Genomic DNA, 20,925 nt, shown 5'->3' with positions numbered 1-20,925 from the left:
CGCTCCACTCGGTCAGCCTCTCGACCCCCTTGTCGCTGCGCTTCCTCCGGGTCCGGGCAGCTTGAACTTCAGTCCAGCCTGTTTCGGTACCTTCCATACCAATCTGCTGCCTGCATGTCTTTCTTCCGATGTTTTGTCCTTTTCATCTGAGCTCGTGCCGTGTCTTGAGGTCCTTGCCTCTTTCGCCCCCCGCCCCCCGTTTCCATTGTCTTTTTACGCATCATGGTTTCCGTGCCGCTCCCGGACTCATATGATATCTTCTGGACTGTTTTAATTACAGGCGATCGCACGTGGATTCCCCATGATGAGCTGTTACTGAGCCATTCTTCACTTTAGATATTCTAGTTCGGGTGCTCTTGCAATGACTCCGCCAGACTCTTGTCCTGGTAAGCCCTTTCTTACTTTCAATCCCGAGAGACTTCCTTTGACTGATACATTGCGATGTGAAGACTCATTTTCGCCCACGTCTGGTCCCCTCTTCCCACATATCTCTCGACTTCAGCATCCCTTTGATAGAATGGCAGACTATCAACGGGTGCCAGCGCTGTAAGCTTTACGCTCCTGTAAAGGTGGATGAGGTTCATCAGTACTGATCTTTCCTCTAGTCAACCGCCAACTGGAATGCCTACGGGGATGCAGAGCTCAGGGCATGCCTTGAACTCCATTCCGGCACTCATGGGGCGCAATAATTCCTACGGTTCATACGCTTTACAGCGCGGAATTGGAAATATCGGCTTGCCTATGGGGGGAATGAACGATCTTTCCCGTCATGGGTATCCGGGCACTCCACGCGCCTTAGACAGCGGGATGGATCGATCTCAGAATAATATGTATCAGCAACCGATAGTCGAGTCCCCACAACGCTCACAGCCCCAGATTGAGGCTCCGCCTTTCGACGACACGACTATCCTTCATACAGTTGTTGCAGAGTTTGGTGGCCAATATCAGACGGTGAAACCAGATGTCCAAGCAAAAATGGGTCGAGGGCCCTTTCCGGCTGAGGGCAAGTGGACTTGCTATCGCCGCAACTACTTCGCGGTGACCTGCGGCTTTGGCCTTCATCCTTGGCCTCCCAATGCTCCTCTATACATCCGCTACCCTGACCAGACCCTTGAACCAATCCGTGGATTTTCAATGGCCATTTCTGCTATCGTGAACGGTCAATATGGAGAAACTCGAGAACTTGTTCAACACACCCCAAAGCGAGACAAGCAATCCGAACGCAAACCAGGTCGTGTCATTCTTCAGCCTGCACCTCCGCCTTCATTCACATCAACCTCAACAGTTAATGGAAGTCTCTCGGGATTCCCCCTTGGCTCGCAATCTATGGACTACAACCCTTCTTTCACGGGGACACCTCAGCCATGTCAGCCTCCAACGTCCCACGTATTCGAACGTATCCAATTCCAGAAAGCGACCGCCAACAATGGCAAGCGCCGTGCCCAGCAACAATATTACAATCTGGTCGTTGAACTGTACGCTGAGGTTGCTAGCTCGGTCCCAGGTGAAACTGAGTGGGTACAAATCGCCCGGCGCCACTCCCACCCCCTGGTCGTCCGCGGACGTTCACCCGGTCACTACAAGGACGGACGCCGTGGCAGTACTGGTAGCATGGGTCCGGATGGGGCTGGCGGAGACAACACCTGTGGTGTCATTCCTCATGGGCTGGGCCAAACGGGTCGTTCCCACATGCTCGTGTACGACACGTCGCATCGAAATGGTCTTTCTTACGGCAGATCCGATCATCGGAAAATTAACGTTACAGACCATTCTCCACTCAGCGACAGTCCTCTCATCTCCTCTTCGTCTTCCTCTGGGTTCGAGTACTCAATGATTGACACTATGGACCCCATGGACACAATCAAGTCTGACCTTTACCTCAAATCAGATCCATATCAGGATAATACCTACACAGGGGTTCCCCACCAACATCGCCAGTCTAATACTGGTGGATATGACCCCGTCTACTCAACGAATTATAGCCGTTACGATCCGATCCAGAATTCGCATAGTCTATGTACTTAGGCTGTGCCTTTGTTTTGCCCCTGGTTTCTGAATTATCTCGATTTCTTCTCGTGTTTTCTCTTTTTATCATGCTCGATACGACCAAATGGAAAAGGGGTTATGCACTGGTGCAGGACGGCGTGGGGGATCATGAGGCCATTTCTATTCGTTGTTTTATTTTATTCTTCCTATCATCTGGTTGCTAGTGGGATTAGTGGCCCTTGTTTATTTCATTGTGATCTATTCTTTATCTCTTTTGATTCGCTCCAATTCTACTCGAGATACTGTCTCATTTCATGTGTCTGCCTCGGAGAAAAAGCATACAGAATGCCATTAAGACTGTCTTCAAAAGCAAATGTCGGAATATGCTAGCGAATAGAACCGATTTGATTAAGATCTGGACTTGATATTATAGTAATCCGATAATGAGAGTTGAATTAGCATTGTCTAAGTATTGGTACAAAGACAATATCACAACAAAGCTAGGTTATAGTACAAACACAAATCTTCGAAAACAAACATTAAAGGCGTACCCCTAAACTCCCCGATTTGCTCTCTTCATAGCCAGGAACCGTTATTTGCTGCGGTCCTGGTCCTGGTCTTCATCTATTACAGGGCTGCCAGTCCGGTTTTCAATGGATATGGACTTATGCGGTCTCTGCCTTGATGCTTTTGCCTTTTTTCCGCATTTTTTTCTGCTGTTTTGTTTGACTTGTTTTATTTTTTACCTCTCCCAAACTCAACTACCCAATCAAACCTGAAGCAAGGACCTACGGTAATTTGCTTCCAGGACTCTTTTTTTCGTGTCTGATGACTACATAGACTGACGCCCGCCGAAGTAAGCAAACATGGATTTCGCCTGCGGGAATGAGCGAATGATTGGGTTGAGTTCATTAAAAGGCCATGCAAGATTAAAGGGCTTATTGTGGCGCTATTACTAGTTCTTTTTTACTTAATTCCCACTTTCTTTGCTTTTGCTTTTTGGGGAGGCTCCGGTCTTGAAAACCAAACGAAGCAAGGTGGGCACTATTTCCGTCGTGGACGGTGTACGTGCAGATATTCCGAGAGAAACGGTTACATGCAGAATGGATCATGGTGTTTCGAGCCAATTGGAGAGTTAAGGAGCAGTCTGTTTGTTGAGTTCTGAGAGGGCTAGGGTTTGCTTTCTTAGGCAGCAGAGATTTATAGCAAGGTAGTATAAAGGATTTCACTTTAATCGTATTATTAAATGTAAGAAATCATTAGATGCAGATCCTGATCGACAGCAGTGCAGGTCATGCTTCATGACAATGTACGTACATGTCAGCTTAGCCCTGTCTGGCTATTAGCTATAAATTCAACATGCGATTATCTCTATCTAAGTATATCAGGTGAAACAAAACAGGCGTTGGTGTGACCATCAGTTCGACGGTATGCTAAAGTAAAAGATCCAATCTCTCCAATGAAACCTATTCATGTCTCATGTTAAATTATCCAAAGGAGAAATACCCTCGTATCAGCCAAGCCGCGCTGCACCTCGGCATATTCCGATGTTTTAAACACTCGGATCCTTGTCAATAACATCCCTGGTGAAGGGCCGGGGGAGAAACCTTACATCCGCATGCGGTAAGAGATTTGGGAGATATAGTAAGTATGTGGATCATGAAGGTTTCTTGTTAGAATCAGACTATTTTTGACTTTATCTGAAACAATTGGGTTCAAGTCCAGCTTTTGTGCCAAGTCTCGTTGGTATATACCGTGGTTTTGCCACTGGAGGGGTGTATATTTCCCATTCCGAAGGGAAATGAATAAATGTTTTGTATTCTTCCTGAGAAAAATGCTCGGATACTTGGGGTAGGTCTAATATCATTGGTTGTTTACTCATAACCGGTTGGATAGGTACTTCTGCACGTCGTACAAGGGGAGTCAGACAAAAGGGCAATCCTAGGCGCTTGGGGTTCTTATTCGACACCTTGAGTTGACACTCCTAATATGGTCTTTGGTCGGGCTGGGCATTTTGATATCCTGGTGTGTTGCCACTATTTCATACTTCATGGTATTTCCGTATATGTGCCCTTATCTACATCTTTTAATCTTATTGATCTACTCTATCGTCACAGTCAAATAGGTTACATTGCTATGCTTCCCACTCCTGCACCTACGCAGATAATCTACAATCATCTGAAGATCAGACATCGCAGGACTAGCACAGAGTCCATCTCTCCACGCGAGATCGACCATAGTTTACTAGCATGGAATATCCATACAGAAAGCACCAATAAAAAGCGTCAAAAAATTCCGGGAACTGCATTTAAAGCTCAAGAGTAAAAGCAAGGAGACTACGTTCTATAGCGGCAAGGCACAAGCCTGAAGTAAAGGACACCGGGTTGTCAGTACGACGATAATCAACCCTATCCGTGATCGAGCCAAGACGCCCATAAGACAATCCGTCTGAAGACTTGATATTTAACCTAATTAGCCTGGTAAGATATCTATCTCTATTGCCTAAGAGACAGGATATGGACAGTGATATCTCTGCATGAACATCTCCGCGATCGATTTTGCTACTGCACTAGGAATAAACCCTGTCCATGCCACAGCTGCTCTAATACAAACTCTCGCCGCTTGTCTTGGACGCATTGCGAGCTAGGAAGCTAGCTTCTACGTATGTTCGAACGTACCTGGTTATTTCTTCCAGATGGAGCTATGGATCAGCTAAAGTGTTTACCTGCTATCAGCCATCGAAGGAGCATGGTCGTGTTCCACCTCAACGGCCTCCAGAGCATGGTGCTAGTCGTGTCCTACCCGAAATAACACATGACCGCTCTGTAGATCCGAGGTAATGTTTTGAAAATAGCTTTCTCGGGGAGCTAACTACGAGTTTGGATGAGATCATGGCATCTATGAATAGAATAAAGATGAAAACAATCTATCGAGACTGGCATGACGAAGAGTCCCTATGGATCGAATCTCCGATTACCCCGATTGATGAGCGTCGATCTTTGGGATGCACAAGGTGTCTTCTAAGGGTAAAGGGGTCCCTCGTGCTACAATATGAATGATATCATAGAACTAAGTTCCGAAACAATACTTTGGAGCCGCACTACGATTGTATACCGACGAGGTTTCTTGCTTTAGCCTTATCGATATAACGTGTTTTGATAATAGTTTCACATTACCTTGGAACAATATGACCCTAAGACGTCCCATCTAGGCAATGCGACAAGTATTCGATAACTAGAGTAGAAGCTAACCTAGACACGCATATTCCAAATAACCCACGAACTGACCCCATGACCGAAGTATAGAAAAGGAGATCCCAAAATCTCAAACAAACAATCGTAGTAAAGCCCAATCCCAACCAGACCAACTGCCCCTCGCATCACTTTCCCAATCAGACAAAAGAGAAAGGTCGGAAATTAAAATCGACCTCTAATTGGCCACTCGCCACAAGAACCAACATGTCACGATCCGGGCCAGGCTAAGCAACGATCCACCCTCTCAGCCGCAGTAAATCTTCCGAGCCACAGGAATGCCCAACCAATGCCCCAGAAAGGAAATAATAAAACGTCCGCGAGGTGAGGCTAGGCAGGGAAAGACGGCCGCTGACTGCAGCAACCCAATACTTCCCTGTGCTGCGAACAGGGCAGTGGAAGCCGGGGTCGTTGCAGCCGCACGGACAGGCGTGGGCATGAGCATGGGCAAAGACAGGGTACGGCCGGAATGATTTCCCTGTAGTCTTTCCGATGAGGACGTGCACGCGCATAGCAGGTCTGTCGGACATCGAGAACGGGGGGCGTCAGCCACTAGCCACTGAGCACTGCTTGTTTGCTTGTTTTTCTTTTTTGTCTTGGCGGGACGCGAAGACGAGACAAACAGTGGCAGACTGGTCGCTATGACCGCTTTCTAGTGTAGGTACATAGTAAGTGACCATCCGGACCGGGTCTTCTTTTGAATCCCGGAGTCCCGATGCGTTGGGGGGATGGATAGAGATGCGGTATGTAGATAGGCAGTTTAGACGTCTGGCACGGACACGGGCGCAGCGAATTGAAGCAATGCAGCAATTGCAATTGCAATTGAGTTTCTGGAGGAAGGTTGACTCAACAAAAATACCCCAGGGAAAGACTTCCTTCCGTACCAGCCCGGCAGTCTGCAACGGACTGGCTTCACTTCCCTCCTCTCCCTTTCCTGGCCAGTCGCGTTCAAGTCCGTGGTTCCGTGAGACTGCACCCATGACTCCCGTAGATAATCACAGCCGACCACAAAGCACACCCCATAGCCCATCGCCATCACCAGCCCATGGGCTGATCACATGAGCTCCCAGAGTCCATTCCCGCGCCTTGTCTTCGTCGAATTCATCAATTGCTCAGTTTGCTCGATTATTCGATATCTCCCCTTCCTCCCCTCCGATACGCACCACGCGCACCGCCAACTTCCGATCCAGCGCATCCTGCTCTTCTTTCGTAGGCTGCATGCCCAATGCGTTTTCTACCTGGGGCGTGGTCCAGAGTCCGATGCCTGCCCAGGCCATGAGACCGATACCGAACAGGGCCCGGGTTTTGGGGGCGAGGCCGCGGTAGGAGCTGTGAGGCTTGTTAGTTTCTTGACTTTCTTTCTTGCCTCGGTAGTCCGGGTGTTGGTGTGTGCCGGGGTTGGTCGGTTTAGAGCTGTGTCACGTACCTCCAGAGAGACATTTGGACTGGGAATGAGATTATTCTAGTCTTGGAGGGAGGCAATAATGGGGGCAATGTGTGACTTGACTTTCAACTTGCTACTCAACGGACAGAGAGTCACGTGGAGATATCTACACTTTCGGTCACGGGATTGCTTGGTAACTGAGGCTAGCGAACTCTATGACTATACTTCAATCTGTACCAGTGCGACGGGTTCGAACGTGTGTCTTTTTGTCTGCCGCTAAGTCCTGCCAGGTACATGGACAACCCCGGATACTTGTGAATTGCTGGGGGGTGGTGTAACTGTGGCTGATAAATGAGGTACCGGGATACTTCGGACAAAGCACTGCTACGTACATGCTTGTACTTCTGTGTATATGATAGACTTGCTGGATGTATGATAGCTGGCCGGGTAAATGAAATCATTGAAGACATTCTTAGACTAAAAACCTCTTTGGGTGCGAGAATAGCCAATCAAAAAGTATTTCTATAGAATACGAGGCCCATATGTCGATTACGAATTTACGATAGACTAAGTCCTCGTGATGCCGATCATTTCATGCCCACATTGATTACTATATCATCTTCATCGTGGCAGAATATCAATAAGAGCAAGAGTCACAAAAGATAATCATAAATTGAACCGTGAAAATAACAGAGAGGGTCTCAAAGCGCAAGCAATACAGCAGGGAAATAAAATAGGAATAAAAAACACAAGGGCGAAGCGAAATCCAGTGAATGAAGCACCTTGACACGCTTTTATTTCTTGCCGTAGGCCCTGTTGATCTCGGAGTCGTAGCGGGCGACGATCTTCTTGCGCTGGAGCTTTTGCGCAGCAGTCATGAAACCCTAATGTCTCGTTAGCAGAGTTCGAGCCCCAGATAACTTGAGAATCACTTACGTTTTGCGGCGTCCACTCGTCGTCGGATAGCACGATACCGTTAATAATCTCAATGCCCTTCAAGCCACCCGCGCGGCCGGCGGACTGCAGCTCGTGCAAGACGATCGTCTTGAGCTTTTCGTTGTGAACGAGGGTCTCGATGGTGTCACCATCGATACCGTTCTCGTGGGCAATCTTCTTCAGTGCCGCCTCGACGGGGACAATGATAGCAATGGGCTTGTCTTGGTCCTCGGCGGCGTAGACACAGATGTTGCCAACCACGGGAGACGAGCGGTAGACAGACTCTAGCTTCTCCAGAGCGATGTATTCACCGTTCAGGGTCTTGACCAAGTTCTTCTTGCGGTCAATGATCTTCAGGTGGCCGTTGGGGTCGAACTCGCCAATGTCACCGGTCATGAACCAGCCATCCTTATTGATCGCAGCCTTGGTCTCCTCCTCGTTGTGGAAGTAGCCCTTGGTCACACTGCCACCGCGGATGAAAATCTCGCCCTGAGGGGGGTGGTTCGAGGCCAGGTATCCAGCATCGGGGAAGTCAACAAGCTTGACCTCGATCGAGGCGGGAATTTCACCCAGAGCATTGGGGTTCCAGGCCAAGGGGTCGTTCAGGGCACCCATGGCAGAGGTTTCGGTTAGACCGTAACCGCTAACCATGGGGGCGATGGCCATGGACAAGAACACCTGGGTTTCCTTGGAGACGGGGCCACCACCGTTCATGATGACACGGAGTCGGCCTCCGGTTGCCTCCTTTAGCTTTTTGAAGACAACGGCGTCCAAAATTGAGGCGCCCATGTTTGAGCCAGGGATGCCGGTGGACATGAGGAAACTCTTGGCTGCCATGGCACCCCAGAACATACCCCTGACCACGAAACTGGCCTTGTTTAGATTGGCCAAGACACCCTTTTTCACTGACTCCCACACGGCCGGTACACCGACCAGAACGGTAGGCTTGAATTCCTTGATATCACCCAGGCACTTCCACATAGAGGCATCGGACAACGTTCGGGGGTTACCGTATCCCATGGTACCACCCCAGAACAAGCACAGGTTCTCGAACATGAATTCCAGAATGTGCGATTGGGGAAGATAGGTCAGGAGGGAGTCCGTGTGGTTGATACAGGGACCGATGACGGTGTGGACACCAGCAGCTATTGCGAGATATTAGCTTAATAGACAGTTCGGAGGATTCTTTCCAGCTTACTGGCAGCGATCACGTTGGCGTGTGTCAATGGCACGCCCTTCGGTGCGCCTGTTGTGCCCGAGGTGTACATTATGCAGCACAGGTCCTCCGGCTTAGGGGGAACAGGCTCCACGGGGTTCTCCTCGCCCTGCTTACGCAAGTCCTCGATGCTCAGCACATTGATGTGAATAAACTCGCTGTGTAACTGATCAAGAATCTTCTGGTCGATTTCCGTGTCGGTGTTGTAGATAATGTGCTTGATTGTAGGCACGCTCCGGAGGATGTCGATAAGCGACTTCAGCAGGCCGGGGTCGAGGAAGATGGCAGTGCTACCGGTTTGAACGATAGAGTGCTTTAGGCCTTCCTCGCCTAGGGTATCATACGCGGTTACAATTGTCACGGACTGAGATGCAGCACCTGTAGTAGGTTAGTGGGTTTGTTCGCGTCATGGAAATAGGGATAACGAACCGTGCGACATGGCCAGCCAGTGTGCGCTATAAGAATAATCAAGTCAGTCATCTGGCTCCGAATCTCTTTGGAGGCGCAATGTCTTACCTTGTCGCACCGTAGAGGTGGATTCTGCCCTCCTTCTCGAAGCCCAGCTTACGGAGACCGCAACCAAGCTCCAGACACAGCTTCTCATATTCGAGGAAGCTCTTGTAGGTATAACCACTCATTTCAAAATAAGTCCACTTCTTGTCGACCTCCTGCTCAACACCGTCCACGATCTTCTTAACCTTCTTGTTCTCCACGTGGGTCTTGATGAGCCGGCGACTGCCGACAGCTTTGGCGTTGCCAAAGACGCGAGCAGACCGGCGCATATTCTCATAAGTGGTAGAGACATCCTCGAGGGTCGTAATGAGGCCGTTCTTGGCCTTGGGGTGTCGACGTGGGATTGTCTCACCGGGGACGGGCTCATATCCGGGCGCCTCGATTGAGAAAGGGCCCTTCTTGACCATGCGCGGCTGGAGGTGAATGTTTTGCGTCGCCATGTTGACTGTGTGTCTCGCTCAAAGGGAAAGCGGAAGGGGCCGGGTATCGAGGATATTTAAAGAAAAAGATCTTCTACGCGATGGGGACGGCGGTTAGCTAGTGCGGGAATAGCACGGAGCTAGGAAGGGGCAAAGCACACGAGCTGTAACAAGCCACGGGGTAGAACAAGAGTTGGAATAGAATCTTACCAAGTCAAGAAAGAAAATGGGGTATTAAAATGAGATATGAACTGAGCATTCACCGGGGAAGAGGAGAAAGTTGGGCCCTGGCAGGTTGGATATGTGGCTGGTCGGCAAATGACGCAGGAGGTCCAAGGTTTTCGGGTTGATATTCGACTTTGGGACTTTGGGACTTTCACCACGCACGGAGTCTTGTTTTTATTTAATATGTTTCAGTTGATTCCTTCTTGAAATTAAGCCTTTGTTATGGATAAGTCGAAATTGCATAAATAAGCGCTAAGTTACTATTCAGTCAGGTCCCGTTATCCCTTTCTGTTGGGTTTCCCAACAATTCTTCACAAGTCATAGCTCTTATACGAAGTGTAGAAGCACTGGGATTGGCATAAATATTGTATTCTGGGTATATTTCACATCCAATATCCAATTTATATGCCTTGGTCCCGTGATCCCTTAACGTGCTACCCAACCCATAAAAGTTCCATAAAAACATTAGAACATCCATATAACATCCATAGATACCAACTTATGGACCAACTCATCAACCTACTCGCCAATGAAGAGGTCATTGACGTGGATGAGGGTACGCCACCGAATACGATACCCCAAACCTACCCAGTCACTCACCAAACTCACTATAGAGTCATTTCTCCTCTTCGCGCAGGACATCCCAAGCAACAACCTGGGGATGCTCAATCCCCGTGCACCATCAGTAGAAATCTCCATCAATGACCATGAATACATCATTCATCAATCACCAGCATTACTCTCCTCCCATCGCGCGGGAGGAACTACAGGCGCCGGTAAGTACTAAGTACGGACTCCGGTTCACCAAGACTGGAGCTCGCATGATCTACACCAGTTCTTCTATGATTTGTCCCCGGAATCCCCAGAGCCAGCAAACCCAAGCACGGACTACTCCGTACTCCGCAGGTCATTTACCCGAGTCCGATGCCCAGACCAGGCCGAGGGTCGAGGCGTCGAATTGTCCAATCCGATGATTGTCTGTGCCTCGGCTCTCGGGGAGGGTGACTGTCACACTGTGCTTTTCTACCCCAAACACGAGGTTCATAGTGTAATTGTCACCTGCCCTGCTATGCCTTAGCCTTGGCCTTGACCCTTTTTTTCCCTTGCTCAGACCTCGGGATACCTTGGCGACTTCCCGACTGATCCACAACCACCACCCGCTTTGACGATTTACTATCATCCGTCCCGAAATTAAACCAATACTAACCCTACAAACCCAGTCCTATGGAAAATCACCCCTTTATTCGCAGAATGGATAACCAACCCCTCAAACCCGCTCTGGACAACCGCCCTCCTCAGCCAGACCTCAACAGTAGCCGAACTCGGCACCGGCATCTCCGCACTAGTCGCGCTCGTCCTAGCCCCCTCCGTACGCCACTACATCGCCACAGACCAAGAATACGTGCGCAAGTTGTTCCGCACGAATCTCGACGCTAATGCATCCGTCCCTGTCTCTAGCAACAACAACAGCAAAGCAAAAAGCAAGAGCAAGGCATCCAAATCAAAATCAAAACCAACGACCGCCAAGCCTGTCACTAATATCTCCTTCACAACCCTGGACTGGGAGACTGACCAGGCCGCCTCTCTGAAAGAATGTATGGATCTCGACGAGACTCACGGCGAGGAAGAAGGAGAAGGAGACGAAGATAAAGGTTTCGACCTCCTGCTTTCCTGTGACTGCATCTACAACGAAGCACTCGTGGCGCCGTTCGTGCGCACCTGCGCGGAGCTATGTCGACTCCGGCCGGCGTATGTGGCTGAGTCTGGGGAACTGCGGGAGCGCCGCAGACCGACGGTTTGTATTATTGCGCAGCAGCAGCGGTCGCCCGATGTGTTTGAGACTTGGCTTAGGGAGGCGATGCGGGAGTTTCGGGTTTGGAGGTTGAGGGATGATGTGCTTGGGGAGGGATTGAGGAGTGGGTCTGGATATTTGGTGCATTTGTTATTGGTGAGGGATAGATAGCATATAGATGTAGATATATTAGAAGTACATATAGGTGGCTTTGTTCATACCTATCTTGGGAGTACTGTATATAGCTAGCTGTCCTAGGCTGAGGCTTTCCCATACTAAAATCAGAAACAACCTACAGATGGTCATCACTAGCTAGATTGTTTAGAGCAACATTCGGGATCAACTTGAGGGACTTTGAAGAGTACTCGGACTAACATGAATATGAGTCTGGATTTCAGACCTCTATAGATGAGATCCACGAACTACTAAACATACTTCAGACCACCAATGAAGCTTGCGATGTTATCAACAGGTGCTTGATTTGTTTGTGCTTATGAGTGTGTACTATATACATAGCAAGGAGTTACCGATATCTCGAGACAGTTTTATTTACAGCAGCAGAAGACCCGAACAGCACTTTCCGGTAGCCAAGGCTCTCATAATCTCCTGATTTTGTACCCCCAGCGGCTGTGATTCACAGCGAGACAAAAGACGCATGGATAAACTCCGAAATGCTCAGTATGCAGTATGCAGCTAGCTATGAAGCATTATATGGTAATGCGCACAGCTTCGAGCCAGTATGTTCAAATAAAATAGAAGACGCCAAAACCAACCCATATATAACGAAAGGGTATCGAGAAAAGACATGCCCGAAGCACATCTAACCGACACAAGAAATACAAGAGCATGATGCAATAGATTATCATATCGACAGCGCTGATATTCGTAGACGCTCAAGAAATTATGTAGGTGTATGTATGTATTGCCGGCGGAAATCGACATTGAAGATAAACATTATTCCGCACACCATCTAAGGCTCCGCATTTTCTTTTTCCGCCGGCGGCGAGAATTCGTACTTGCGCTTCGAGGGCACAGACGACTCGGTGGATGTAGGGGACGGACCCTGGATACCAGATTCCGACGGCGGAAGAGTCGCCAGCGCCTCTCTGGATTCTGTTTCGGGGGTGCGGTCGATGATGGACGAGATGGACTGCTTGGTTGATCCGTTGGCTGCGTGCTTGGGGGGTGTTGCCGCAGCGGGTTCAATGGGGGTGCCCTCTGCGTCGGGCATGAACCGATCTAGGACTTCGGTCTTGACTCGGTAGGAGCCCTCGCGCTCGAGCTCGCCTTCGGACTCCGAGTCCATGTCCTCGTAGTGCTGGTCGCCGTCGGGGTCCAGGGGATTGGAGCCCAGGGGACTGCCTTCTGTTGAGGCCCGGTGGTTGTTCATGACTGGCGGGAGGGGAGCGTTCGGGTCGTAGACTACACCGCAGACTTCGAGGGCGCGGGATTGGCTGCCCAGAGTGCGGTCTTTGTGTTTCTTGGTGAGATGGCACATGAAGCCATGTAGGGTGACGAAGTCTGATTTCCCGCAGCTGTGGATCGGGCAGGTGAGATATACTAAGCTTCCGTCGGACGGTCTCTTCCACAACGCTCGCCCGGATGGGTCATGGGCGGCTGGTCGGCCGTGGCGTTCGCCCCATGCCTCTACGTTTTTGATAGTGTATTTTTGCTTGCGGCGGATGGAGCCAGCGCTGTGTATTTGTATTGAGTCGTGGGGAAGCATTGGGTGTTGATGCTGAGATGGTGGGGGAGGCGGGGGAGCTTGATGATGAGGTTGAGCATGCAAATGGGGTGGCGGCATTGAGGGAGGCGGCGCCTGAGATGAAGATGGAAGGGGTTCTTGACGGGGCTCGGGGGGTGTTTGCTGCTTGAAAAATGCCAATGTGGTTGCTGCACTCGTCTCTGATAATCGGCGAGGTGGTGTAGGCCGAAGAGGCGGCGAGTCGCCCGCGGCATTGAGGCCCAGTCCCATGGACTCTCTCTTTAACTTTTTCCGTTGTCTTCGAAGGTCCTGTGAAGCTTTAGAATCTCAATTCACCAGATGGATATCCCAATCGCTTACCTCTTCCTCTGCCTCGGCTCGCTCCGTCATTGACCGAAATTCCTCATCTTCATGCTTTCGCATTGCCAAGACGCGACTCCGGGTTGCATTCCGGACCATCTCCTCGTGCTCTAGATGCCGGAGTCGAGCTTCGATATGTTCCAAGGAAGCTGGACTGTGTATTGGTGGGATTCCTTGCGGATGATGTTCATGCATGGGCGGCGCGAAATGGCGGAAATGGTGGCTCTGCACCATCTGCTCCGGCGGCGGCATCTGGTGTGGAGGTGGATTTGGATTCATGGCAATGGGATGGTAGCGAGGGAGATGGTTGACGAGATGGCCGGGGATGCCACTATCGGGGCCAGAGTGATGCACCGGCGGTGCAGTGGTCATGGTTATGGATGGGGAGGTGCGAGAGGTGATACAGTCTGGAACCCTCCTGCACCAAAAGCTGAAGAGAGTATGAAGAAGTTCAAAGGAAGAGAAGTCGAAAAAGAAAAGAAAACAGGATGAGACAAGGATCGAAAGGGAAGACCCATCTCCGATCTATGGGTCGACGGTTTGGAAAGGATTGACATTCAGACCTTGAGCTAACTATACCGATAAAGTGGACATGGGAAAAATGGGAATAAAACAAAACAAAACAATAATATAATATATGTCAAATAATATAATAATAGAAAGTAAGAAGCGACTCCACTCGACCCTTCTGCACCCCCGTTATCTTGAAAATGCCCGTAACGGCGTAAGGGATCGACTCAGGGGAGGATTGTGATTGATCGGATAGATCATAGTGTTGAATAGGAGTACAGTGAATATAGTAAATAGGATAGTGATAGAGTATGTATACCATACTGTATAGTATCAAACAAAGCAAAGATTCATTTCCCACCAAATCCCATCCATGGAATTGGCACAACGCTAGCATGTAATCAAATCACAATCACCAAAGCCCTTGGATCAGAATGGAGACTATCATCGACCGGACCAATGATCGACATCGACCAAAATTGGAAGTCACTTGACATCTCCTTCAGGGGGAGCGTAAACATGACCAGTCTAAAAATTACTGCTGAGCGTCATTGGTCTAATAATCTAGGGAATTGGGAAATGGGAATTGGAAATTGGGAATCCGGTCAATTTAGAAATTCAGGTTTTATGTTTTCTGTTTTTCTTAGCTTTCCCCGGAGAAAATAGGCGTAACCTACCTTATTATAGTATGCGAGTTATGTATCGTAGACCCTAAAAGCTAAACTCGATAGTCAAAGCCTCGAATCAGAGCCTCCACGATTGAATTTTTCCTACTCCGTCCTTAATTCCGGAATGAACAGTCCAATCAGAAGCAACAGATCTACCCTGTTCTCATCCTGGCGATCATTATGTAACACAGGGGGAGAACTTGTTCCTGAGAAGTTCCATGGTAGCCATAGAAGCGGGAAGAATTACGGAGTTGGATATGGGATATCCTCACGTCTACATCTCCATTCGGGGTCCTCCACATATTATTGTCTGGCAATCTATTTAATTTCTTATGTATCTTTTCTGGACTCCGTAATTAGAACATCCTACGATATAACATAAATATCACAGAATATTTAACAAATAGGATTGGAAATCAAGGAAAATCCACATATCTAGTCCTATCTTCTATTTCCTGATTATAGTTATGGGTCTCCAACAAACACCAGGGCTGAGCTTGTATGGAGTCCTACGGAATAAAATGAAACAAAAAAGGGAAACGAGAACCGTAGAACAAGGAAAAAAAAAAACACAGCTTGTCAACCGAGTGGGGAAATGGAAATAATCATACGTACTAGGGGCACGCTAACGCAGATGGTCTCACACACAAGAAGTGATCGACGAATCGCCGAGGGGGAAGTTATGTGGGCGTTTGAAATTTTTCTAGTTGCGCCGAGATTTAATTTAAAATTTAAGAGTCATCTTACACTTTGCGATGGTGATCGGTGCTACGGAGTATAGACGGAGTACATACAATCCAATATTCGATATAGTATCGGTAGGGGCAGCTATTGTTCGTATACTTCCGAATCGAGGACAGAAGTACCCCCCTGTCTATTTCAAATGTCCTGCATTTCAATCCCCACCAAGCCTCTCATATAATTGTTCGGATTAGAATGAGAAATTGAGAAATAATTATTTACAGAGTCATTGGGAAAGACCCACTGTGGCAGCCCAACAAGTGTGTACAACGATGATTTGCTGCAGGGAAGCCTGCACTGCACGATTGCTTCGTTCTGTCACTCGAGTCCAGATTGGTCTAGTGGCAGGACGTTGCTTTTCTCGTATTGCCTCTCCTTTGTTGATGGATGTCAAGGGCAATTGTCAGAACTTGCATGCATTGTTAAAGTTAAGGGAGGACAAGGGACACAATACACAATAGAAGCTTGCCGAAACCTACTTCTACTTACGGATGTATGTACTCCGTATGTTATATCGTACCTAGCGATTATAGCCCCTGTCACATCCTTACAATCCTCGCCCCTCTCGATCTAGCTCCCATCATTCACTAGTGAATAAATCAGCCTTGATTCTCTGTGGATAATGCAAGGATGAGACACTATGCCCCGTACAGACGATTGGTCTAACCAAATGGGCTGCCCTTGAAACCCAGTCCGATGGTCCCAAAGTGGAGGCCCAGATGCCAGAATTAGATTAATAGATTGGTGCGATGGAACGCGATACAGTTTCTGGTGGCTGGTTCAACGTGTGCGCTCTGGCGGGCCTAAGGGTCGAAACCCGTGCGCCAGCTGCGAGCTTCTGGCCTATCATCGTTGTCATCGCTCCAGATATTTGACTTTGCGGTGGACATGATCCTGGGAATCTAGTAGTCTGCTTCTTATTAAATGCGTTAAAGTGTATTTCGGACAATAATAGTCACTGCTATGTACATCGTAATCATGGTCAGCTTGGCCGTTGCTTTTATTGGTTGCTGCTTTGGTTATATTTCCGAGCATGTATATCCATTATTCCGTGGAAATACTCTTCATCGTTTTTGTGGGAGCTGAAACATGGAGGAAAGATATCCAAAGATATCGTACTCCATAGTTACTCCGTAGTGTTGTCTTAATATAACGCTCATTATGTCATCTTTAACCAGATAAATCGGCGTACATGCAGAGTGCAGCATAGAGATTCTAGCAGTGTTGTTTGCCTGTGGTCAAGTACCTACATGCATATGTATGTTGAGTTGGAAACTAATAATAAGCCGGAAGCAACTCTGCATCCGCGAGCAAATGTCCCAACGGCGCGTGTCACTCGCAGATAGGTGAGAACTACATCTGCACTGCACGTTGATAGCATTGATGCAACTAGACCTACAGTTGGAAAATGATTGTGAAGCGAGAGGAGAATTGTCCGATTTCTATTGTCACATGCCCATGAAAACCAAAGCCTACCACATCCTTTTTTGTGGCCCCACTGCCGTAATGTCATTAGATACAATTGTAGACAACCCCGAGATGACCACCTCCAGGCGATAACCTGAACAGTGACACAAGGGCAGAAGAGAAAAGAATATAGGATCATACATGGGTGTGGTAGATTGAACACCGATACACCAGAAAACGCAAAGGGGTAAAAAGGGCCTTGAAAGTATGTGTACAGGTAGATGCGAGGAAGGAGATGCAAAAATCAGGGAGTCTCTGAAAAAAAGGAAAAACATAAGGGAAGATAGAAAAATACAGTAACCATGTGCGGTTCAGGTGTGGCAGTCATAGAAAGAAAAGCATTTACTGCTTGGTCTCACCCTGCTGCTCACCACCCTGCTGCTGCTGCTGCTGCTCGTTGTTGGCCTTGTGCATCTTGTCGAACAGGGTCAAGCTGGCAGTCTGGAGGTCGTCGACCTTCTCCTTGAGCTCCTCAGCAGTGGTGGTGCTCTCGCCAGACTGGCTCTTGACAACGAACTCACGGAGAGTGGCGATCTTCTCCTTGATGGTCTCGGCCTCAGCCTTGTCAAGACGGTCCTCGAAGTCCTTGAGGGCCTTCTCGGTATCGTTCAGGACGCTGTCGGCGCGGTTGGCGGCCTCAATGGCGGCCTTGCGCTCCTTATCAGTCTCGGCGTACTTCTCGGACTCCTCAACCATGGACTGAATCTCGGCGTCAGAAAGACCGGAGCCGGAGGCAATGGTGATAGACTGGTCCTTGTTGGTAGACTTATCCTTGGCGTTGACGTGGACAATGGAGTCAGCGTCAATGTCGAAGGTGACCTCGATCTGGGGGACACCGCGGTGAGCGGGAGGAATGCCAACAAGCTGGAAGTTGCCCAGCATCTTGTTGTCACGGACGAGCTCACGCTCACCCTGGTAGACCTTGATCTCGACAGCGGTCTGCATGTCAGCAGCGGTGGAGAAGGTCTGAGACTTCTTGGTGGGGATGGTAGTGTTGCGGTTGATCAGACGGGTGAAGACACCGCCGAGGGTCTCGATACCGAGGGAAAGAGGAGTGACATCGAGCAGGAGGACGTCAGTGACCTCACCAGCCAGGACGGCACCCTGGATAGCGGCACCGATGGCAACAGCCTCATCAGGGTTGACGGACTTGGAGGGCTCACGGCCGAATAGGGCCTTGACGGACTCAGTGACCTTGGGCATACGGGTCATACCACCGACCAGGATGATATCCTGAATGTCACCAGACTGGAGGTTGGCATCCTTCAGGGCCTTGCGGACGGGCTCAGTAGTACGGCTGATAAGGGGCTCGACCAGAGCCTCGAGCTGAGAACGGGTCAGCTTCTGGGTAATGTGCAAAGCACCGCTGGCGCCGGCAGTGATGAAAGGAAGACTGTGCGAAAAATTACTAATTAGTTACTGGCCTACTAAGATGTTCCAAAATTGGAAATGCTTACCTGATCTCAGTCTGGAGGGAAGAGGACAGCTCGATCTTGGCCTTCTCGGCGGCCTCACGGATACGCTGGATGGCCATACGGTCGCCGGTAAGGTCGACACCGGTCTCCTTCTTGAACTCGGCAACGATGTTGCGGACGAGGTGGATATCGAAATCCTCACCACCAAGGTGAGTGTCACCGTTGGTAGACTTGACCTCGAAGACACCCTTCTGGATCTCGAGGACGGAGATATCGAAGGTACCACCACCAAGATCGTAGACAGCGACAACACGGTCAGCCTCCTTCTCCATACCGTAGGCAAGGGCAGCAGCGGTAGGCTCGTTCACGACACGGAGAACGTTCAGGCCGGCAATCTGACCAGCATCCTTGGTAGCCTGACGCTGAGAGTCGTTGAAGTATGCGGGAACAGTAACAACGGCGTTCTTAACGGGCTTGCCGAGGTAGGCCTCGGCGGTCTCCTTCATCTTGTTAAGGACGAAGCCACCAACCTGGGAAGGAGAGTACTTCTGGCCACGGGCCTCAACCCAGGCGTCACCGTTGCTGTGCTGGACGATCTTGTAGGGAACCTCCTTAATGTCACGCTGAACCTCGACATCGGTGTACTTGCGACCAATCAGACGCTTGGTAGCGAACAGAGTGTTCTCGGGGTTGACAACGGCCTGACGTTTGGCGGCAATACCGACCAAGCGCTCACCATCCTGTGCAAAACCAACAACGGAAGGAGTAGTGCGAGCACCTGTTGAAGAGTTGAGTTAGTTGCTAATTCCATTTAAGCCCATCATACGGTGGATGCAAGTCTGAGTTCCGAAGCTCTGACCACTTGTCCGGAGTTGAAATTTCTTCTCACATACCTTCAGCGTTCTCGATGATCTTAGGGGACTTGCCCTCCATAACAGCCACGGCAGAGTTGGTGGTACCTATAATTAAGAAAATAAAAAGTTAAAATACTGTCGTCATTGATGATTTTCATCTCGCGCCAGTACTTACCAAGATCAATACCAATGACCTGGCCCTTTACCTTCTCCTCACCACCCTCTGTGGAGTTCCATCTCCGGAATGAGGCTGGGAGTCTGGAGGCAGGAGTGCGAGCGAAAGCAGCGCGCGGGAGCTGAGAGAGAGTTGAGTCAGTAACCTGTGACGCGCTGATTGTTCGGGAAGAAGGGCAAGCTTACTGCGCGAGTAATTGTGCGAGGAAGCATTGTGATGATAAATTAATTAATAAAAAGAGAAAAAGAGAAACTCCAGCGATTCAATCGTGAAGTATTAAAAGGACAGAAGATGCGATTGAAGAGATGAAGATAGAGAGATGGAATCGAAGAGAAAGGAAGAAGGAAATAGAAATTGCACGGAGAGCTTCGGCCCGTCGAACTTGGTAGAATCACGGGATCGGACCAATCAGAGATGGCCTTGTTGTCGATGGCCTCCTAGGTAACCGAGCTCACCGCCTGGTGCCGTATATGCGGGTATACAATGACATAGGTGTATTGGATTAGGATAGGGATATAGGGCTATTGCCATAGGATGTAGGGATATTAGGGTAGGGATATAGGGATGTATTGCGAGTAGAGCCTACGGAGCACATAGTAATCATGTATGCGGCATACTCTGCCTGATATCTCAAGTAGTAGTACGGAGGAGTGGCAGTTCAATGGCATCATTCCGCCGTGTGGCAAATATTGAAGAGCTCCGAGGAACTCCCGAGGTCCATATTGTATACGGCCTGGTGCAAATACCATACAGAATGGTCGCAATAAGCATTTCTTCCTCATAACACTTGCGAAAATCGTGTATCTCCAGTAGCTGAACCAGTCATACTCTCAAGGTGTCGTGTGACCTAGTCGGCAAACTCCGCTTCGTTGATTCGGCTGAACCTGAGACAAGATTGAAAATGGAGCTGAAAGTCCGCCTAGATCTAGATGGTCAATGACAATTCATGTACTCCGTACTTTGGGGGGAAACAATGCCTGGCCCAGATCGTTGGGACTGGGGGCAACACGTATATGTTATGCACTATGCACCATGGAGTATATAGGATCTTTAAAGTAAGCAAAAAGATATAAACAGTGTAATGCATCATCATGAATGATCAAGGCCGGTTTCGGGGTGACAATCAAACCGCATTCGTTGGAATTTGCGGTTCCCCGGCTTTTTGTCCCAGTCCCAAGTATTACGTCATCCAATGAAAGCACCGGGCAGTTTGACACTGAACACTGCAGAGCACAGACTATCCAAAAGGAAATTTATCTAAGAAGAAACAAAACAAGGTGTCCGCTGCCTAAATAACTGTCAAGTTGA

General features: G+C 49.1%; 6 protein-coding genes across 6 annotated transcripts; 2 read left to right on the top strand and 4 right to left on the bottom strand.

Annotated features, from left to right (window-relative positions):
• Positions 1–361: 361 nt before the first annotated feature.
• Positions 362–2,025, top strand: LCP9604111_8565 (uncharacterized protein; the record flags this gene model as incomplete). Its single annotated transcript, XM_039076722.1, has 3 exons — positions 362–386; positions 450–546; positions 606–2,025. The coding sequence occupies 3 exons, from the start codon at positions 362–364 to the stop codon at positions 2,023–2,025; spliced, it is 1,542 nt and encodes a 513-aa protein (XP_038925477.1).
• A 4,324-nt stretch (positions 2,026–6,349) lies between these two features.
• On the bottom strand, positions 6,350–6,677 carry LCP9604111_8564 (uncharacterized protein; the record flags this gene model as incomplete). Its single annotated transcript, XM_039076721.1, has 2 exons — positions 6,350–6,566; positions 6,664–6,677. The coding sequence occupies 2 exons, from the start codon at positions 6,675–6,677 to the stop codon at positions 6,350–6,352; spliced, it is 231 nt and encodes a 76-aa protein (XP_038925476.1).
• A 738-nt stretch (positions 6,678–7,415) lies between these two features.
• Positions 7,416–9,726, bottom strand: faa4 (long-chain fatty acid-CoA ligase FAA1; the record flags this gene model as incomplete). The annotated part of the gene is made up of 5 exons (XM_039076720.1): positions 7,416–7,505; positions 7,558–8,702; positions 8,756–9,151; positions 9,203–9,228; positions 9,290–9,726. 5 exons carry the CDS (start codon positions 9,724–9,726, stop codon positions 7,416–7,418), a joined length of 2,094 nt encoding a protein of 697 aa, XP_038925475.1.
• Positions 9,727–10,431: 705 nt separating this feature from the next.
• Positions 10,432–11,893, top strand: LCP9604111_8562 (S-adenosylmethionine-dependent methyltransferase; the record flags this gene model as incomplete). Its single annotated transcript, XM_039076719.1, has 4 exons — positions 10,432–10,486; positions 10,545–10,706; positions 10,797–10,931; positions 11,151–11,893. The coding sequence occupies 4 exons, from the start codon at positions 10,432–10,434 to the stop codon at positions 11,891–11,893; spliced, it is 1,095 nt and encodes a 364-aa protein (XP_038925474.1).
• A 799-nt stretch (positions 11,894–12,692) lies between these two features.
• On the bottom strand, positions 12,693–14,159 carry LCP9604111_8561 (uncharacterized protein; the record flags this gene model as incomplete). The annotated part of the gene is made up of 2 exons (XM_039076718.1): positions 12,693–13,736; positions 13,788–14,159. The coding sequence occupies 2 exons, from the start codon at positions 14,157–14,159 to the stop codon at positions 12,693–12,695; spliced, it is 1,416 nt and encodes a 471-aa protein (XP_038925473.1).
• Positions 14,160–17,515: 3,356 nt separating this feature from the next.
• On the bottom strand, positions 17,516–19,829 carry LCP9604111_8560 (Hsp70 family protein; the record flags this gene model as incomplete). Its single annotated transcript, XM_039076717.1, has 5 exons — positions 17,516–18,566; positions 18,631–19,366; positions 19,482–19,547; positions 19,618–19,738; positions 19,803–19,829. The coding sequence occupies 5 exons, from the start codon at positions 19,827–19,829 to the stop codon at positions 17,516–17,518; spliced, it is 2,001 nt and encodes a 666-aa protein (XP_038925472.1).
• Between the last annotated feature and the right edge of the window lie 1,096 nt (positions 19,830–20,925).

Source organism: Penicillium roqueforti (genome assembly GCF_015533775.1).
Source record: "Penicillium roqueforti strain LCP96 04111 chromosome Unknown scaffold_34, whole genome shotgun sequence".
In the NCBI taxonomy this organism is placed as follows: Eukaryota; Fungi; Ascomycota; class Eurotiomycetes; order Eurotiales; family Aspergillaceae; genus Penicillium; species Penicillium roqueforti.
This window is presented reverse-complemented; position numbering and strand designations above follow the sequence as displayed.